Source organism: Thalia democratica, chromosome 4, assembly GCF_965202585.1.
Source record: "Thalia democratica chromosome 4, ktThaDemo2.hap1.1, whole genome shotgun sequence".
NCBI classification, from domain to species: Eukaryota; Metazoa; Chordata; class Thaliacea; order Salpida; family Salpidae; genus Thalia; species Thalia democratica.
In genome coordinates, this window is record NC_139168.1 from 30,044,325 (window position 1) to 30,061,737 (window position 17,413).

Genomic DNA, 17,413 nt, shown 5'->3' on the forward strand with positions numbered 1-17,413 from the left:
AAAAAAAAATAACAAGGTTCTTCCTTAAACAAATAACTAAATTTGTTTTAGTATAATAACAATGAAATTACGTCTGCTTCTGCTGGTAACTTTAAGCTACCTGAACTACTGTTCTGCGAATTTTTGCTGGGATATTCAGCTGGTGAAAAGTCCTCAGTGCGGGCAAATAAAAAACGACATCCAGTACAAAGTGATTGATGGGGACAATGGAGACCAGGGGGATGTTGGGCAAACTGGTAAAAAAGGACCACAGGTTATTTGTGTGTTTCGTTATTTTCAAAAGTTTTATAAGAAAAAACTATAGGCTTACTTAGTACACTTAACAGGTTTACATTTCAAAACATGAATTTTAATTAAAATTAATATGGTCCTGGTAAAAACGTTAAAATGTATCCAAATGGTGTACAACTCGATAATCGAAAAGTTTTTTTGTACACCAGGTCTTTGGACAAAACTTTTTTGACAAGCTGTTACATGTTATATCTTAATATAAATAACCATCTGGTATAACTCTTTAAATAAAGCAAACTATTCAGGGAGACAAAGGAAGGTCTTGTCTACCAAACGGATGTGCAGCTCTGACACGTGCTGAGTTCGATTTGGCGAAGGCAGAGTTGGAATCAGTTAAAAGACGTGTTGCTGCGTGCATGGCAGAAAAGTAAACTTCTGTTGAACTGATCTTGTTCGCCATATATTTTAAACATGTATATCATGAAAAAAACTAAAAATTTCTACACTAAAATTTTTTGAGTAATTGCAAATTTGATTAGTCTGTTTTCAAACGAATAAAACTTGTTTGTTTTAAAATTTATAATGTTGCATCGTTTTTTTCGTATAAGTAGCTTAAAATACTAAAACTTGTTTATACTTTATTTTGAAAAAAACTAACTAAATTTTAAAAAGCAAAAATTTTAATTTTTCTATCATTTTTTAAATTCTTAGTATTTTTTTAATGGATTTATCTACTCGTTTAGGAATTGAACAAAATTATCAGAAGTTAACAAACTACTGATGTAATTATACAACTTAAATTAATATTACTTATATGCTCACAATGCGTAATTTATATACACGTATAAGATAAGTACACTAAACGTATCTAAAATTGAGTCAAAAAAATTTTAGCAATTTTTCGTTTTTGTTCAATAAACCACTTTACAAAAATGTTAGGAAACTAAACTTAAAGTAAGTAAAGTAAAAAAAAATCATTTATTTTGAAGTTAATATAATAAACTGTTTTAAAACCCTCAGTAATTTATACATGCTACAGTTTTAAATTTTTGTGCAAAGTTCATAAACGTAAGACTTGGTTTAAGATTTTGCAAATCAAAATTTTACATCTGAAGTATCTCAGTATATCAAAAGTATCTGATTACGTTTAACGTGATCTTGATTTCTTATTCAACTTAGCTAAGTTTAAAAAACTCGAATTTTTACGATGGTTTTCATTACAATATAAACATCGAGGCAATAGAATAAATAAAATTTATCATTTTAATAATTTTTTTGTGTATTCAATTAAGTTTAGATTTTAGGTGTTACTTCATATATATCTACTGCAGCAGTTATTAACCTTTTTTTTCATGTTTTATCCTATTTTGGACGGTTATTGCCAAGTATGCAAAATAGTGTTTAATTTTAAGCGAAAAAACTTGATTTTTTGAACTTAACGGTGATCCAATGTATAGTTAATTTAACTTTGAAAATTACAGTTAATTACTTACATAACTTGTAATAACAAAATACATCCCCTAATACAAAGTAATTTACCCCAGGTTAAGAAACGCTGATCTACAGGATCTTGAATAAATAATAACTGATTACGCTTTAGTGATTCCTCAAACAAGGTAGTACAAATATAATTAAATACTTTCTAGTTAAGATACTAACAAATTTATGTGAATTCTACAATAAAAGATAACTTTTTTATTTCAAAAATTATTGTCAGAATGGTAATATAAAGTTGCTAATTAATCCTTATTACTACCAAGTAGGTTTGCAACTTATTTTAGAACAGTCATGAACTCTACTAAAATCTTTTTTTGGTTGAAAACCTGGTGTGTTTTTATAACCAAGTTCTGGCTAGTTACAATTATTTAGGGATTTAAAATATCAAATGTTCTAGACCTCATGTTTTTCAATTATAAGACAATGAGACGCATGGATGTTGAGAAATTTTTAAAATCTTACCAGGCCGCCGCTTAGTTTCAAGATTACCGTAGATTAATTTTAACCTTCCCTTAGAGACCTCGGATTACCTGAATGTTTTACTAAACCTTTTTTTTTACTCCTATACCTCAGAGTCTATATACCTCTGTTGCAGAGTTTCTTTGCTCTAGTAGTAAAGGGACAACCGGGGAGCTATAATTTTTAACAAACACAAGATATTCTGGAATTGTTCAAAATGAGGTTTTAGGTGTATTTCAAGTATTTTGAGGTCTTGTCAGAGAGGAGCTTTTGAATTGCTTTTAAGGGGGTCTTATAAAAAAAAAGCTTTGAAACATTGATTTAAACTTTAGAGTAAGATCATCAAATGTTCGTTGATTACAAAAACCTCTTTTCATTACAAACCCCAGTATATCAAGTAACAATTTCTTGTTTAGCTGACCAGATTAACATGATGGCGGGCCGCACTTGGTCAGTGGCCATAAGTAATCCGTTTAACTACGTTGCAATAAGCCTATAACTTGTTGTTAAGTTATTTGTAAATTTTATAAACCAAGACGCTTTGTTTTTTATTAGAACTAAGTTAAAATTCCTTCAACCAGGATTGATTTTGGTTAGGATCAAGATCTTAGCAAAAAATGGCTGGATTATGAACTTGGTATATATTTTAGATTTATAATTAAATTTACTTTTACCGTCTTAAACTTCAACTCTTTTAAAGTTCTGGAAGTCAATGTAAATTGCTTTTTATGGGGACTTGTTAGTATAATAACTTAAATAATTTTAAAAAATTAGAATCTTAGTTAAAATTAAATTTTAATCAATTTTAAAACTGGTTTTTAAAAACTTAACAAAATAAAAAGATATATTGCATAATTTAAGTTATATTTTCAGAACAGTTTATTATCGACTATTTAATAAAATACTGAAACAATTGCACGCTACAAATTTAGTGTAGATAACTTTCTTCCTTCAGGCCAATGGACATGGGTTTCAGCAAATATTCCAAGACCTCCTGTGAAAAAACTTAATTTTATAAGAGTCAACGAATCACTTGATTAATTTTATAAAAATAATGTTTGTTTCTGGAGATAATTATCATCAATAAATATCTGATACCGTCCTAAGTATCATCATGAACAAACTAAATACAATTAACATTATGATGTTGTGATAGAAAACTTTATAATAATCATGGTATACAATTAGTATTAATAATGCTTGAAATGTATATATGTAAAAATCCAACCTTTTACATTTATGGTGATTGTTCTGACGGTTTTGGAATGTAACAGGCTCATGGAAACCTGATAAATTTTACGATTGTATTATTAAGTTAATTAAAAAAATTATTTTTTTTTTAAAGTTAGTGTCTCAGGTTCGGTTAAAATCGATCATCAAGCTACCACACATAACTATTGAAATGAAAATTACTACTAAAATTAAACATTTAGAAAATGTATTTATAATACAACACTGTTAATTATTTATCATTTTTATTATAACTGTTTACTTCATAATCTGCATTGCAACAATTTTGTGTAGTTTCTTATCACTGCGCCGTACTTTGTCATCATATACAACTTTATAAACATTAAAAAATAAAAATAACAATATTATCAAGGCTAACCTGTAAAATATCCTGATTGATAGTTTTTTCACCACACCTTATTTTGTCAATCCTTCAAATAAGTTTGAACCTTGATTTCTTGCCCAAGAAACCCCTGTTTGAATTTATTAGACAATTAGAAAAATGAAAAACATCTTTTACAGATTATTTTTAAATTATGTTTGCTTCAGGAGATAATTATCAACAATAAATATCTGATACCGTCCTAAGTATCATCATAAACAAACTGTATCGGCAGAATAAGCAAAAATTAGGTTACAAAAATAAACGCTATAATAAAAGGATAATATTATACCATGCTTCTTCAAATCAAACAAAATTTGCTTTTGACTTATTATATTCTCTAACTAATAATTTATAAGTTATCTTAATGCATATATTATATATAATAAAAATACATGATAACTAATTATACTGAATAAAGAAACATTTTAAAATAGATTTTAGAATTAATAATTAACTCAAGTTGAAATAAAAAGCTAAAAGACATATCTTTGCTGAGTTTAAAACTATTGTTAAAAATCAACAGACTAGATTTTAGTTGCTCAGATAAGTCATTTAAATTTGAATTTTTTTTAAAGAAATATTTAAAAAAACAAGCATCAAGTTATCATCTAAGTTTTCACTAAAGTAGTAATTAATTAGTATATTATCAATATTAGAAATATAAAAGTTTATAACTTTTGTATAAATAATGAAAATGACTCACTTAAAAATTTGTTTAAAGACTTCTTTTTTCAGTGAATTGTTTAACTGCATTTGATCTTGCAACAGGAAACAGACAAAGCATCGACCTAATTTATTTTAAAATATTATAAAAACTTAAGTTCACATAACATACTATATTTAAACAGGTAGTCATTAAACTTATGTGTTTAATTATGTTGGTGTACAAAATAGAAAGACCATAAAAATAAGTAACAAATTTAAAACAAGTCTTTAATTAGTTATTTCTAATAGTATGTATCTGGCTTTATTTAACTGCAATCAAATGAAAGTAGTTGCAGTTATTTTCAAGCAGAACTTAATTTATGATTGGTCCGACAGTTGATGACCAAAGATGCAGTTACTGGTGGGTAAACTACCGGTCAACAACCTGTTTTATCAATCAATTTTAATTCTGTTCGCTTTTATAAGATATATTATATGTTTTAACTATCAATAACTTGTTTTCACAACCCTACAAACGAATTTTGTCCTGAATTAATCACATCACCATTTAGATTGTGAAGTAAAAGAAAAGCCTTATTTTTTACAATTTCTAGTGAAAAAACTGGTGATTGATATTAATGTAATTAACTGTGGATAAAATGCATTTGTCAAATTGATGAATTTTTTTATATCAATTTTGGTATAAATCTTTTACTTATGCCTTAATTTTAATACCTCAAAGACTTTTAATAAGTATTATCTGATACTGCATTTAAAAACAAAACTTTAGAAGCTACTTTATCTAAATGTTTTATAAATTTATGTCTTTATGTCTTTAGTACACGTTCGAATTTACAAAATTTAAGAAAACAAACTATATATTGAACAATAGAAATTTTAACTACTTATACATGTAAGTTAGCTATTAAAGGTTTAGATATTATCTTTGATTTCTACCTACTTATTGAAAATAAAGGTTTGTGCAGTATCTTGTTCATAAACTTTATCCAATAAACCCAGAAAACATCATAAATATTGCTTGCAACAAAAAACACAGTTTAAAGAGTTCCTGTGAAAAGGTTAAAATGTTAAAAAGACCAATGAAACAATTATTAAACTTCATAAAATTCAGGCTTGTTTCAGGAGATAATTATCAACAATAAATATCTGATACCGTCCTAAGTATCATCATAAACAAACTGTGTACAATAAACGCAGGGTTGCCACTCTTAAAAAAAGCAAAAAACAACAAGCCTGAACTTAGGAGTAAATTATAAAAACAATTGTAAAATAAGACAAATATTTAGTGACAATTAAGTTTGTATTTTAAAAATCATAATAATAACAAAGGCTCAAATATCTTTAAGAAAACTAATAATTTCTAAAAAAACTTGAAAATTTTAACTAGTCTAAGTTGGTCTAATAATTCAACCTGGCTTAAGTTAGTAGCAACCCCCTGTTAAGATGTGATAGTGTATAACCATGTTTTATATTGATCACTATTTAATATTAAATTAATCAAATAAATCAAGTAGCAAGCAAACACAGAATTATAAACTGTAAAAATCTAACCTTGTACATTAATGGTGAATTTTCAGATGTTCCTGGACTTACAGGCTAATGGGACAATGAAGTCTGGTAAAATTGAACAACTTTGTTATTAAGTGAATTTGATATTTAATTTTTATAGTTATGTTTAATAGTCTCAGGTTCGGTTAAAATCGATCATCAAGTTACCAAACAGTAACTATTGCAATGAAAATTACTATTTAATTTAACTTTTAAGAAAACATTATTAGAAGTATAAAACTTGTCATAATTATTTTTCATTAAAATTTAAAAGAAAATAATCTGCATTGCAACAATTTTGTGTAGTTTCTTATCACTGCGCCGTACTTTGTCATCATATACAACTTTATAAACATTAAAAAATAAAAACAACAATATAAACAAGCTAACCAGTTAAACACACTCAAACTGAACCTCCGCTATTTTCTTAACCACACACTGTTTTGTCAACCCTTCATTTTTGTTTGAAACTTGATTTCTTGACCAAGGGCTTTCAAAACATACCTGTTGGATTTTAAATTAATATTACAAACACTGAGCAGTTACTTTCAAAAATTACCCAAGTTAGATAATATTAGTTAGCTACAGTTTATAATGTCTCTGACTTTATTTAACTGCAATCTAATGAAAGTAGATGCAGTTATTTTCTAGTAGAATTTAATTTATGATTGGTCCGACAGTTGATGACCAAAGATGCAGTTACTGGTGGGTAAACTACCGGTCAACAACCTGTTTTATCAATCAAATTGTATTTGAATTTATATCATTTTTGAGCTATGGCCACTTTTTATACTCAATCGATCACTATTTTAGTTCTATATAAAAAATAGTGCAAAAAATAGTTGTGATTGGCACTTTTATTTGGCTTCAAGTGATAGTTGTTTTTAATTGTTTTTTTTTAAATCAGTGTAGCCACTGGTTTTAAGGAATTTCTTAATTTTTTAAATTTTTTCTAGGTTTTTTTTTAAGTGCACTGTTTAGGTTTATTTCTAGTTTAAAGTTCAGTTTAGGGTAAAAACAGTGTAAAATAGTATTACAAAATTGAACAGATACTGTGATACTTTAAAAGTATTTTTTATAAAAAAATTGTCTAAAAGATATATTTTTGGTGTCAAATCAGATCTTACGACTTAATATGTATAACTTGCTTAAAATTCCACGTTTTCTGGTTTTTATTTTAATTTTTCAATTCTAGGTTTTTCAAGCATTTTTCCAAATTTCTCAGATTCCAAGTTTAGTGGCCTCCCTTTTTAAGGAAAAATGTGTTGATTAGACTGTAATGGAATGCATCTTTCATAAGTTATTCCATTTTTCAATTTTGATATTGAGTTTTACAAAATTAGCCCAACCAATGAACTTGAAAATACAGGCTTAATTGTACTAAAAACATAACAAAGAGATAGATTTGTAATATAGTGATATAGAGCTGGTATTGAGATCTTGTTTTAAGTTTTAACTGGACTTATTTGAAGAACTGTGTTGTGTTTTAATTGCATTTTTTATGGTGTAAATATATGAGTTATTGATAAAACTATATTTAATTGTTTTTTAAGCATTTTATAGTTCTCATTTTTTTAAGCTGGAAAGTATTTTTCATTTAAACTTTTTTTGTTTTTTAGTTTTATATTTTTAAGTTATTAATAAAAGTAATTTATATTTTGTAATAATGTTTTGTGGTTCTTTTTTACAATAGATACATTGTTTAAACTAACTTGTCTAATTTTTACAAAATAGTCTCAAATAGAATCTAATATTTATCAAATATTAATCAAATAAGGTAGGATCTAATTATGATGAATTGTTCAAATGAGCTAAGTGTACCAAAATCCAAACCTTACAAGACTACTGAAATAAGTTAGGTATGGATTTAAATACTTGGTTTAACATACAATCAGAGCAGTTTAAATTAAAATGTAAAACAGTGTTGATGATTGTATTGCAACAAATTTTCATTATTTTCATTCAGAAAATTTTGTTATTTGCAATAAAAATTCGGGAGCAATATATAGTGCAAATATAAATTAAAACAAATACTTCAGCTTTTTCACAACCATGGTACATTTTGATAAAAAACTTATCACCTTTGATAAAGAAACAGTAAGAGATGAAATAATATTACACAGGGTTGCCACACACTCAGGGAACTCAGGGAGTTTTCAAGTTATAGAAAATCTCAATCTCAGGGAGACTCCGGGTATTTTGATTTTTTTTACTCAGGAAAACCCAGGGAAGTTTTTTTTTTTTTTTTTAGGGAAATTTTAAAATTTTTATTGAAATCTCAGGGAAAACTGTTATAGATCTAAAATGAGATTTAGTTAAACAAGTTTCAATATTTTGTTCATAAAGGTTAATTTTATTTATTTTTGAATAATTAATAAATTTTTTAGCCTTGCGGCTATTTCTTCAATATTCTTAGATTTATCCTTGTAATTTTTAAGTAAATAGTAGAAATTTAATATTTTTAAAATTATTAAATAAAATAAATAAAAGGATTTAAAAAAACCTGGATGATTTTTTGACAAAAAGAGTGGCAACCCTGATTACAACATGGGTAATAAATCTGAGATTTGTTTTAAATATACAATTCTGAGGTAAAATTCAATAGAGATTTTATTAAGGTTGAGTTTCAAGTAAAAAGTGATATATATCAAAACTACAAATAATCCATTAAAGAATCAAAAAGTAATTTTTCTGCATTACATATTCAAGAATATTTAGTCTTTCAATAAAACTAACAAATCTTTGTTTATTTAAAGTATAATAAACTAAAAATTTAACTAACTTTGATTTGATAGCAGATGTATTCTCTATATTGTTAGAGGACTTAGCAGCTTGCATTCTAATAAATACACATATTTTTAAATTTTATGTTTGTTAGCAAACACTTTTTGTCAAAACCCATTTTATCTGTTTGTGTATTTTCTAGGAAGGTATAAAAAAATAAAATGACATGGTTGTCAGATAAACTGTAAGTAAGTCGCTAAAAACTACTCGAGCATGCAATTTAAACTGACACACACATAACTTTATTTAATATTCTAGAATATGTATTCTAGAGTACTTAGTACTTACTTATAAGATTGTTACTACAGTTAAAGACATAGTCTATTGAAGAACAAAAAACGTTCAAAACATTTAGTCTTAGGACCTGTTGCACGAAAAAATCCTTTAACGTCTTGTCCAGGTAAAGGTTAAATATTAAGAAAGATAATTATTAATACATTTTTAAAACTTTATCTTATAGTTAATTTAAAAAACATAAAAAAATTTTTTTGCTCAGATTGTTTTTGATCATTTTATCAATTTCTCAAGGATCATGTTTTCCTATTTAGCCTTGTTATAACATATTATTGAAAAAAAACTGATTTAAAGGTTAAATTTTAAGTATTCCTGATGTATTATAAAAACCTTTAATTCTAAAGTAAGTTTATTCAAGATAATGTAAACATTTTTTAGGTGTTTTAAACATGAAAACGTGCATAAAAGGACATTTGTTTTAGGATAAAATGTTTAAGCTCTACCTACTTTTTAAGTTTTACTTGTTTTATTAGAAAAGTCCTTTAAAACCATAATTTGTTTAGTTTTAATATGAAGTAACTCTAATTGCTAGTTAATGTGATTTTAAGATATTTTTAAACGTGGGTAGTTGTATAACTTGCTCAGGTTAATCTCTTAGTTGATAAAAGAAAACTTCACTTGTATAGCAGTTTTATAAATGCTTTTATTTAAGTTTATGGATATCGTTTTCATTTTTGTTTATTATAACACGGTTAACTTTAAAAGAAAAAGTATTTCTACTACTTATGTAGAGGTTAGGCAAAATGCTGATTGAAATAACTTTTTATAACTAAGTCCCGGACAAGACTTTATAAGATATTCGTGATGTGCGACTCGATAAATAAAAGGTTCTTTGTGCATCAGGTCCTAGGACCAAATAAACTGAGCGTCTTTCTTTGTTGTTCAATAAACTATAATTATGCAATAATTATACATGTAACAAGTTGTATTTAAATTGACCGAACATATTTTTCCTATATATCACGAAAGTTTATATGTTTATTGAACAACGAAATAAGATTGCTCAAAAATATTTGGTCCTAGGACCTGGTGCACGAAAAAACCTTTCGGTTATCGAGTCGCACATCACTTGGTGACCTTTTAACGTTATATCAATGACATAAATGCATATTTTAGGTAAACATTTTACTCTAATACTGTACAAATTTCAAATTTACTAAGCCTGTTATGATATAAAAACAGTCGACTAATATAAGTTTAAGTTTAAACTTACGTAAAATTAAGTTATTTTAAATTCATTAATCAAGCAAAACAGTTGCCTTGAATTAAAATAACAAAACTTGTTTAAATACCACTAAGCCGATAATTTTTACGAAACTAAAAATATATAAATTCTTCAAAAATATAATGAAATTCAAATCACGATCATCTCATACAAAGCGTTTTAAGTAGCTGTTTTTTTTTATAACTAGTTTAAAGCATTTTCTAGTAAAATGTAAAAAATGTTGCAGTGCAAAACGTAGTGGCAACGGAATGTGTCTAAGATTGTAAAAACAAATATGAGGAAGCTGACAAGAAAACTAAAACCAGCTGGCGGAAAAAATTGTCCAAATTATAATGTGGAAAATAAGAAAGACAAGTGAGTTTTAATAGTTTATAAAAGTTTACTGGTTACAGGTAAATACATGAACATTTTTTGCACAATTTGAGTTTTTTTTACCTTTGTAAAACTAACAAAAGTCTCAAGAATGCATACGAATGAACTCCTATAAGAAAGAATTTAAAAATGAAATTAATTTTTTTTTATTCTTACTCTTCTTATTATTCAATAGAGGAGCAAAGGCAAGTTGTTGCGCAACTCAAGATTGCAACTCTGAGCCAATAAAATCCGTGTCTGATTTGGAATCGAGAGCTGGAAGCAAACTGGCCGCTCCTCTGAGTTTGTTGTAGATTTTTAACTAAACTTAGTTCGTTGGTGAAAAAGTATTTTTTTGCTGCTTAACGGCTCAGTTTAGCTTCTTTTTTCATTAAATTTGAAACACATGTAAAAACTATTTTTAGTTTAAAAAGCTTAAATTTTAATAAGACTTTTTTTGTTTAAAAAAAAAAAATTATACTTTACACATATTTAAAAAACATTTTTCAGGTCTACATAAAGAGTAACCAGTTGTTTTTTTTTTAATTTCTATTACCTTTTTTTCACAACGTAAAACTTAAAATTTGTAATAGACATTTAAGTCAGAAATAAATAAAATTTTTGCTTCTCTATGTTTTTAGATTAATAAGCTCTGAAAGCATTGGATGCTTTAACTCGTAAAAAAAAGTGTTTTATAGATTTATGGTTTATAGATTTATGGTTTTACTGTAACTAGTATTTTTATTTAAAAAAAATAGTAATAGTACTTTTAACTGAGGGTAAAAGATTATATACAAGCAAATATAATTTACTTGATTTATAAAAATAAAAATATAAAACTTGTTATATGTATCTAAAAGTTACAACGTATTTTAGCATTAACTAAAGATTTCAAAATTATCATAAAAAGGTTATGGTGATACAAACTTTATAACTATGTTAGCTAAAAATAAATTGAAAGTATTTGTTGCTGTAATTTTACCTCATTAATGATATATTTTCATAAACTTGTAAAAAGTTAAATTGTTAAAATTTGTTTAATTTTCTATTTCAAAGCATATGAAATTTGACTAATTATGACGTATGCTGTGTCTAAAGGAAACACTGACGTCAAAATTGTTTATTGTAACAAAGATAAATTATCTTTTAATGTTTGTTTTATTTATGTTAACTTTTAACTTTATAAGTATATTGCATTTAATATACTTAAAAAGTGTGTGACATTTTAAATGCAGTTAAAAAAGTAGTCATTGTCTTAAAACAAGCTGCAGTTTATTATAAATAGATGAAATTAGAATACGTGAAACTAAGATGTTACTTAAATTAAAAGAAATGTTTTAACTAAATAAAACTATACTTACTAAGGTCATCATCATGATACATAAAAAGTTTTAAAAGCAAGTAGATTTTTCTAAACAAAGTTTAGTACATATTGTTTAATCTTCTACAAGCAACTTGTGTATTTTTGTGAAAGCTGAAGTTAAAATTATAATTAATATCTTTTTATTGACTTTTTTTTGCGAGTATATATCTGCTTGGTTTTGCAAATTACGGAACACTAGTACTATAATACCAATTATTATTAATTAACTTAATTCTGCATTAATGTTACAATGTATGTCTAAAAACTTAAAATTTTTCTTTAATGTTTAAAGTCATTGTTTATCATTAAATTCTCTTATGTAGAGAAACTCAAACCTGCTATCGTTTTGAACTTTTTTATTTTTGTCTTGTTAGACTAAAAACTACTATCTTTTTATAGATTTTGAAAGCGTTATTTTACAATTATGTTTAAGACTGTTACTAAAACTTCTTTTAATTGAAGTGTTTTTGTTTCAGCTTAACTACAATTTAGCGCAGTGGTCTTTGCAGTGTCCACCTTTGCTCAGTAGAGTACATAAAACTTATTTAACTGTGTACTAAAAATTTATTTATTTAATAAATATATCTAATTGACTTTATTTTGGCTTTTTCAAATAGTAATACTTATTTTAACAAAAGTTTTCAGTTCTTGACACGTTATTTACATGTTAAAACACTTAAAACATAAAATAAAGCTTTTGTTTTTAAACTGTTAGTGTGCTTAAAATATATTTTTAAGTAGTTTAGTAGTTTTAAAAAGCGATTGCTTAGCTTAAAACAAGTTTTGAAGTTCTAAAAGCAACTAAAGGCAAATTATTCATATAATAGTGAAGCTTGTGTAGTTTAGTTACAGTTTACTGCCTACGACTTACTAGTTATAAAACCTTTTATGTGCAAATAAATTTAAAAAAATCTCTAATAAACAGGCTCAAATTTTTAAATTCCAAGTAAAAAAAAACTCCATGGATTTAAAAACTTGTACTTGTAATCAATAAAAGTTGTGACTTATTTTAAGCTTATAATAAAATAATATTAAAGGCGTTTTAACATTCCAACAAACAACTATTTTGCTAAAAAAAACATTTTAATTAAATTTAAATTAATATTTTGAAAGAAAACTTAGCTAAAAAAATAAATAGAAAAAAGAAGGTAACTTTATTTAAATACTACTTGTTTGTAATTTTTTGTAGCTAATTAGGTGTCTACAAATAATTATAAGCTTACTAGTAATAGTAGCAACAAAATTTATAAAAAGAAATTTTTTTTTTAAACTCTTCTTACTTAGCTAGCTAGTGTTATTTTGTTATAATAAATACAAAGTTAGTTTAAAAGCAGTCTTCCCAACGTAAAATGGAATATAGAATTGAAAAATTGAAACTACTAGACGACAAAAACTTTGAGCACGTATTGTCTTTGTTAAGTAACTCTGACAATTTGCATTCTGACAATTTGAATTCTGACTATTCGAATTAAAAAAATTATCTGAATTATTCCTTATAACAAACAATTATTTTACGTTTTTGCCATCATAATCTTATTAATTTAAACTACATCAAGCTTTTTTAACTTCATTTTATAATATAATTTGGTTTTTGAGATTTTGCCTCTTATGAATTTTTAAAAGAGTTTGAATTCTCGTAGTTTAAATTGTCATGTAAGCAATTAAAATAAAAGTAATGTTATAAAAATTGATTGTAAATATACTGATTATAAAGTATCTCTGCTTAACGTATTTACGTACAATTAAACAAATTATACTTTTACAATAAAATAATTTAAAGGAATTCCACTTTCACAGTAGTATTTTGTACTTTTGAAAAGATTTCACTAATAAGTGTTTTTTATAAAATTGCAACAAATATAATGTGTTGAACAAAACGAAGGCAGCCCTGCTTAAGATTGTTGCATGTAAGTGTGTTTGAATTTTAAAAAATAAAATATCAACTATTTTCAGACTGCAAAAATATTTTTTTAGTATGTAAAATGGCATAGTTTGAACACTAATTCGTAAAATTAGTTTTAAAATCAAACGAAAACTACATCGCGTGAAAGCAAAATGTAACTTCAATTGTAAAATAGATTTTTTTTTAAGTCAGGAGCAATGTTCTTCAAAAACTAATCCTGTTGAAAAAACGTTCCTTAAACTTTGATGACTGTAGTACAGTGTACTCACCAAAACAAACATAAAAAAAAGGTTGTTCTTTTCATCTATATGCTTTTAACTTATCCTTTGAATTAGGGATTGATACTTTTGGGATAAAAAAAAATATATTAAACAATTATCTTTTTTGAATATGCTTTGTCTGTATACTATACCTTGTTTATTTAACACTGATAGCATGTGAAATTTTGGTTACAAGACAATTTAAACTCCGACAATATAATCCCTCAGAACATATTATAGGGGACATCATCTCGAAAAAAAGAAAATGCGTATGTAGGTTTAACTAAAATAAGCATGATGATAAGATGATAAAAAATATTTATAATAATAAAACTAGTATTTACTATAACTAGCCAAATTTTAGCATTTTTCAGCCATATCTAGAAAACATTTTAAAATTGAAAAAAAAAGTTATGGTCGGTATAACTATTAAGATTACACAGTAAAAAAAAACATTGCTTTTTAAGATATATTAAAAAATGGCTTAGAATTAGAAAAAAAAACAAATTGTAAAATATTAAATTATTAAGCACCAGAAATTTTGCAATAAAAATCAGAAGACATAACTTTGATTAAACTCTACAAACTTGATATTATAAAAAAATAAAATCGTAAAAGTAAATTTGCAGGATATGTAATAAAAAAAGTTTTTACTTGACTTAAATATAAAAAATTAAAAGTTCTTTGTCGACAGAACTATAATTATGAAATAAATTTTGAATAAGAGCTGTATCTTACAGAATATCGTTCTATTATATTTTGAATTTTTTGATAAAATATTTCTAAGTGCTTTTTATTAGTTTAAAATTTATTGATAATTAAGCTTGTGTAAATTTTTACGTTTTAAAGATGAAAAAACAATAAGACAAAATAAATACCATAGAGAAACAAAAGTTTAAGAGAGTTTTAACTTTAGATCAAAGTTTTCCAAAGTGGGCGTTATCACCCCCTGGGGGCGATTTTAGTAAGTTAAGGGCAATAATTAGTAAAGGGGCGGGGGTAATTAAAAAACCTACACTAGAAATTTTTGATTTGCAGATGACAAAAAAAAGGTTTTAGGTGTTTTTATTGGAATTTTGAAATTTACACTACATATTCTTGAGTTGCAGACGAAGAGCAAAGAAAAAAAGGTCTTAGGTGAATCTATTAGTAATTTTGAAACTTATACTAGGTATTCTTGAGTTGCAGATGAAGAGCAAAAAAAAAAAAGGTCTAGTGTTTTAAATGGTAGCTTTTTGAGCAGTTTTGTTGGAGGGGGCAATAGCTTTTTTAATTTCTTCTAAGGGGGAAATTTGAAACAAAGTTAGGGAAATCCTGCTTTAGACCAAGGTTTCCCACACTTAACGATCAAATCGCCTACCTTACATTAAAAAGTCAAAACTGGCATTAAACCAGCTGCTTATTAATTAAATCTTTCATAACTATATTTAAAAAAAATTTGGAATAATTTTTAGTTTTGTACTAAAAAAACGCGCATAATTTCAATACATTGTAAAACTATTTCAACCATTTAAAAGGGATTCAAAGATTTTTTCAGAAGAACAAAAAACATAAATTCAACCCGTTTTATTTTTCAAACCATCAATTAAGTACTGCACAGAAAAGTTTTTTCGCACTTTAGTTTAAATATTGGGTTGCTCAATTAGCTTTAATAGATAAAATGAGTAACAATCTTTTTTTTACGACTACAATTAACTTTGTAAAGTTATCTCACTCTACTAACTTTTTGCTAGTATAAATTTATAAAAAAAGTACGAAATTTAAAACAGTTCAGATTTGAGTATAACCTGTACTAAAAATGGGAACGGGTCATTTTTGCACGAGAGTAAAAAAATGTATAAAATAAATATACATATACAAAAAGATTTAATAGGAAAAAAAAAAAACTAAAAAGTTACCGACCGAGGGTAAGTGGTAACAGTGATAGTAAAAATTAAATAAAAAACTAGACAAGTAAAATAAACAAATAAAAAAACAAAAAAAAGTTACCGACCGAGGGTAACAGTGATAGAAAAAAAAAAAAATATACCTAACAAAAATTTTTGACAAAAAAAAAAATTGAACTACCGAGGGTAAGACTTATAGTAATAAAAAAAAACGAATTAATGTTAATAAAAGAAAGTGTTTTTTTTCAACCTGTGCAAAAGCAACCCTCCGTGCTAAAGTATCCCCTTCTGCATAAGATATGTTGTGAAAAAGTGACACCCACCCAGTAAAAATATTACAGTTTTAAAATACTGACATTAAATTTTAGACTCGAAATAATTAAGCAACAAAACCGAGTCTCAAAATTGCAAAGGATAGAAAATGGGCAAATATAATCAACAAATTTAATCATTGTTAGGCAACCATAGATAAGTACGCTTTACTAATTATTTTATCTGCAGAACTGTAGAGCCTATTTTACAATCACATTTACTGTGTATTTGAATTTGTGCTGACTTTAACCGTGCGATTTTGTTTGTTGTTTTAAAATGTGCTCTTAAAACTTTTTTTTTACTAATTATTATAGTTTACCAAAAAACTATCTTTGTTAATTTTCTTTCTTATGGTAACGCTGAATAAATATTAAAGTATATTAAAAAAAGAAGAAGAGCTTAATCACAGCTGAAACACTTATTTAGAAAATTTTAAAATACTCGATATAATGGTAAAATTTTCTGTCAAGTATGTCTTGGGGTTCATATGTCTTCAAAGATGAGAACTGATTTTCCGACTGTCAGGTTTATTTATAATGGTTATAAGCTTTTTCATGATGGTAGTTTCGCGCAGAGTGAATAAAACATATTTTTCGTTAAACTTTACAGATATACTATGGAAAATTAACTGTCAATGTTGAAATGTTCACTACAATGATTTAAATGCGTATTTCAATACTAAAAAGGTGTTTTTATACAGTGTTTTTCATTAAATAATAGCACTTAGTTATAAAGTAAAAGATTGACCAGGGCTTTCAAAAGTATGATTTAAATTTAGGGCTAACATTGTTTAAACATATAATCGATTAAATTACACAGCCGAAATTTAAATCTAAAAAATGGGTGATATCTCCCCCTAAATTGGTAAATAATTTATCTAGTGTTTAGGTCGTTTAAATAAAATACTTTGAGTTTATCCAATATTACAATAAGTTCTGTTATCTTTTTTACGCTTTAAAAAACACTAAGACTCAGTTATTTACAACTTAGATATAAATTTCCAAAGAAGGTCTCTCAAA

At 25.9% G+C, this 17,413-nt stretch overlaps 1 protein-coding gene and 1 long non-coding RNA gene across 2 annotated transcripts; one reads left to right on the top strand and one right to left on the bottom strand.

The window, feature by feature from the left end:
- Positions 1 to 56: 56 nt before the first annotated feature.
- Positions 57 to 808, top strand: LOC145835100 (uncharacterized). The gene is made up of 2 exons (XM_082942643.1): positions 57 to 253; positions 537 to 808. Exons 1-2 carry the CDS (start codon positions 62 to 64, stop codon positions 660 to 662), a joined length of 318 nt encoding a protein of 105 aa, XP_082798769.1. The 5' UTR covers positions 57 to 61; the 3' UTR covers positions 663 to 808.
- A 2,606-nt stretch (positions 809 to 3,414) lies between these two features.
- LOC145835183 (uncharacterized) lies at positions 3,415 to 4,590 on the bottom strand. The gene is made up of 3 exons (XR_014369838.1): positions 4,506 to 4,590; positions 3,797 to 3,890; positions 3,415 to 3,473 (listed from the first exon to the last, which is right to left on the bottom strand). It is a non-coding gene; the product is annotated as an uncharacterized LOC145835183 (long non-coding RNA).
- Positions 4,591 to 17,413: the final 12,823 nt, after the last annotated feature.

What these genes read in the sequence shown, in the direction of transcription:
- LOC145835100 (XM_082942643.1), top strand. Translation starts at nt 62, where the DNA reads ATGAAATTACGTCTGCTTCTGCTGGTAACTTTAAGCTACCTGAACTAC. An exon ending in CTGGTAAAAAAGGACCACAG is followed by an intron (nt 254 to 536) that starts GTTATTTGTGTG and finishes CAAACTATTCAG; the next exon opens with GGAGACAAAGGAAGGTCTTG.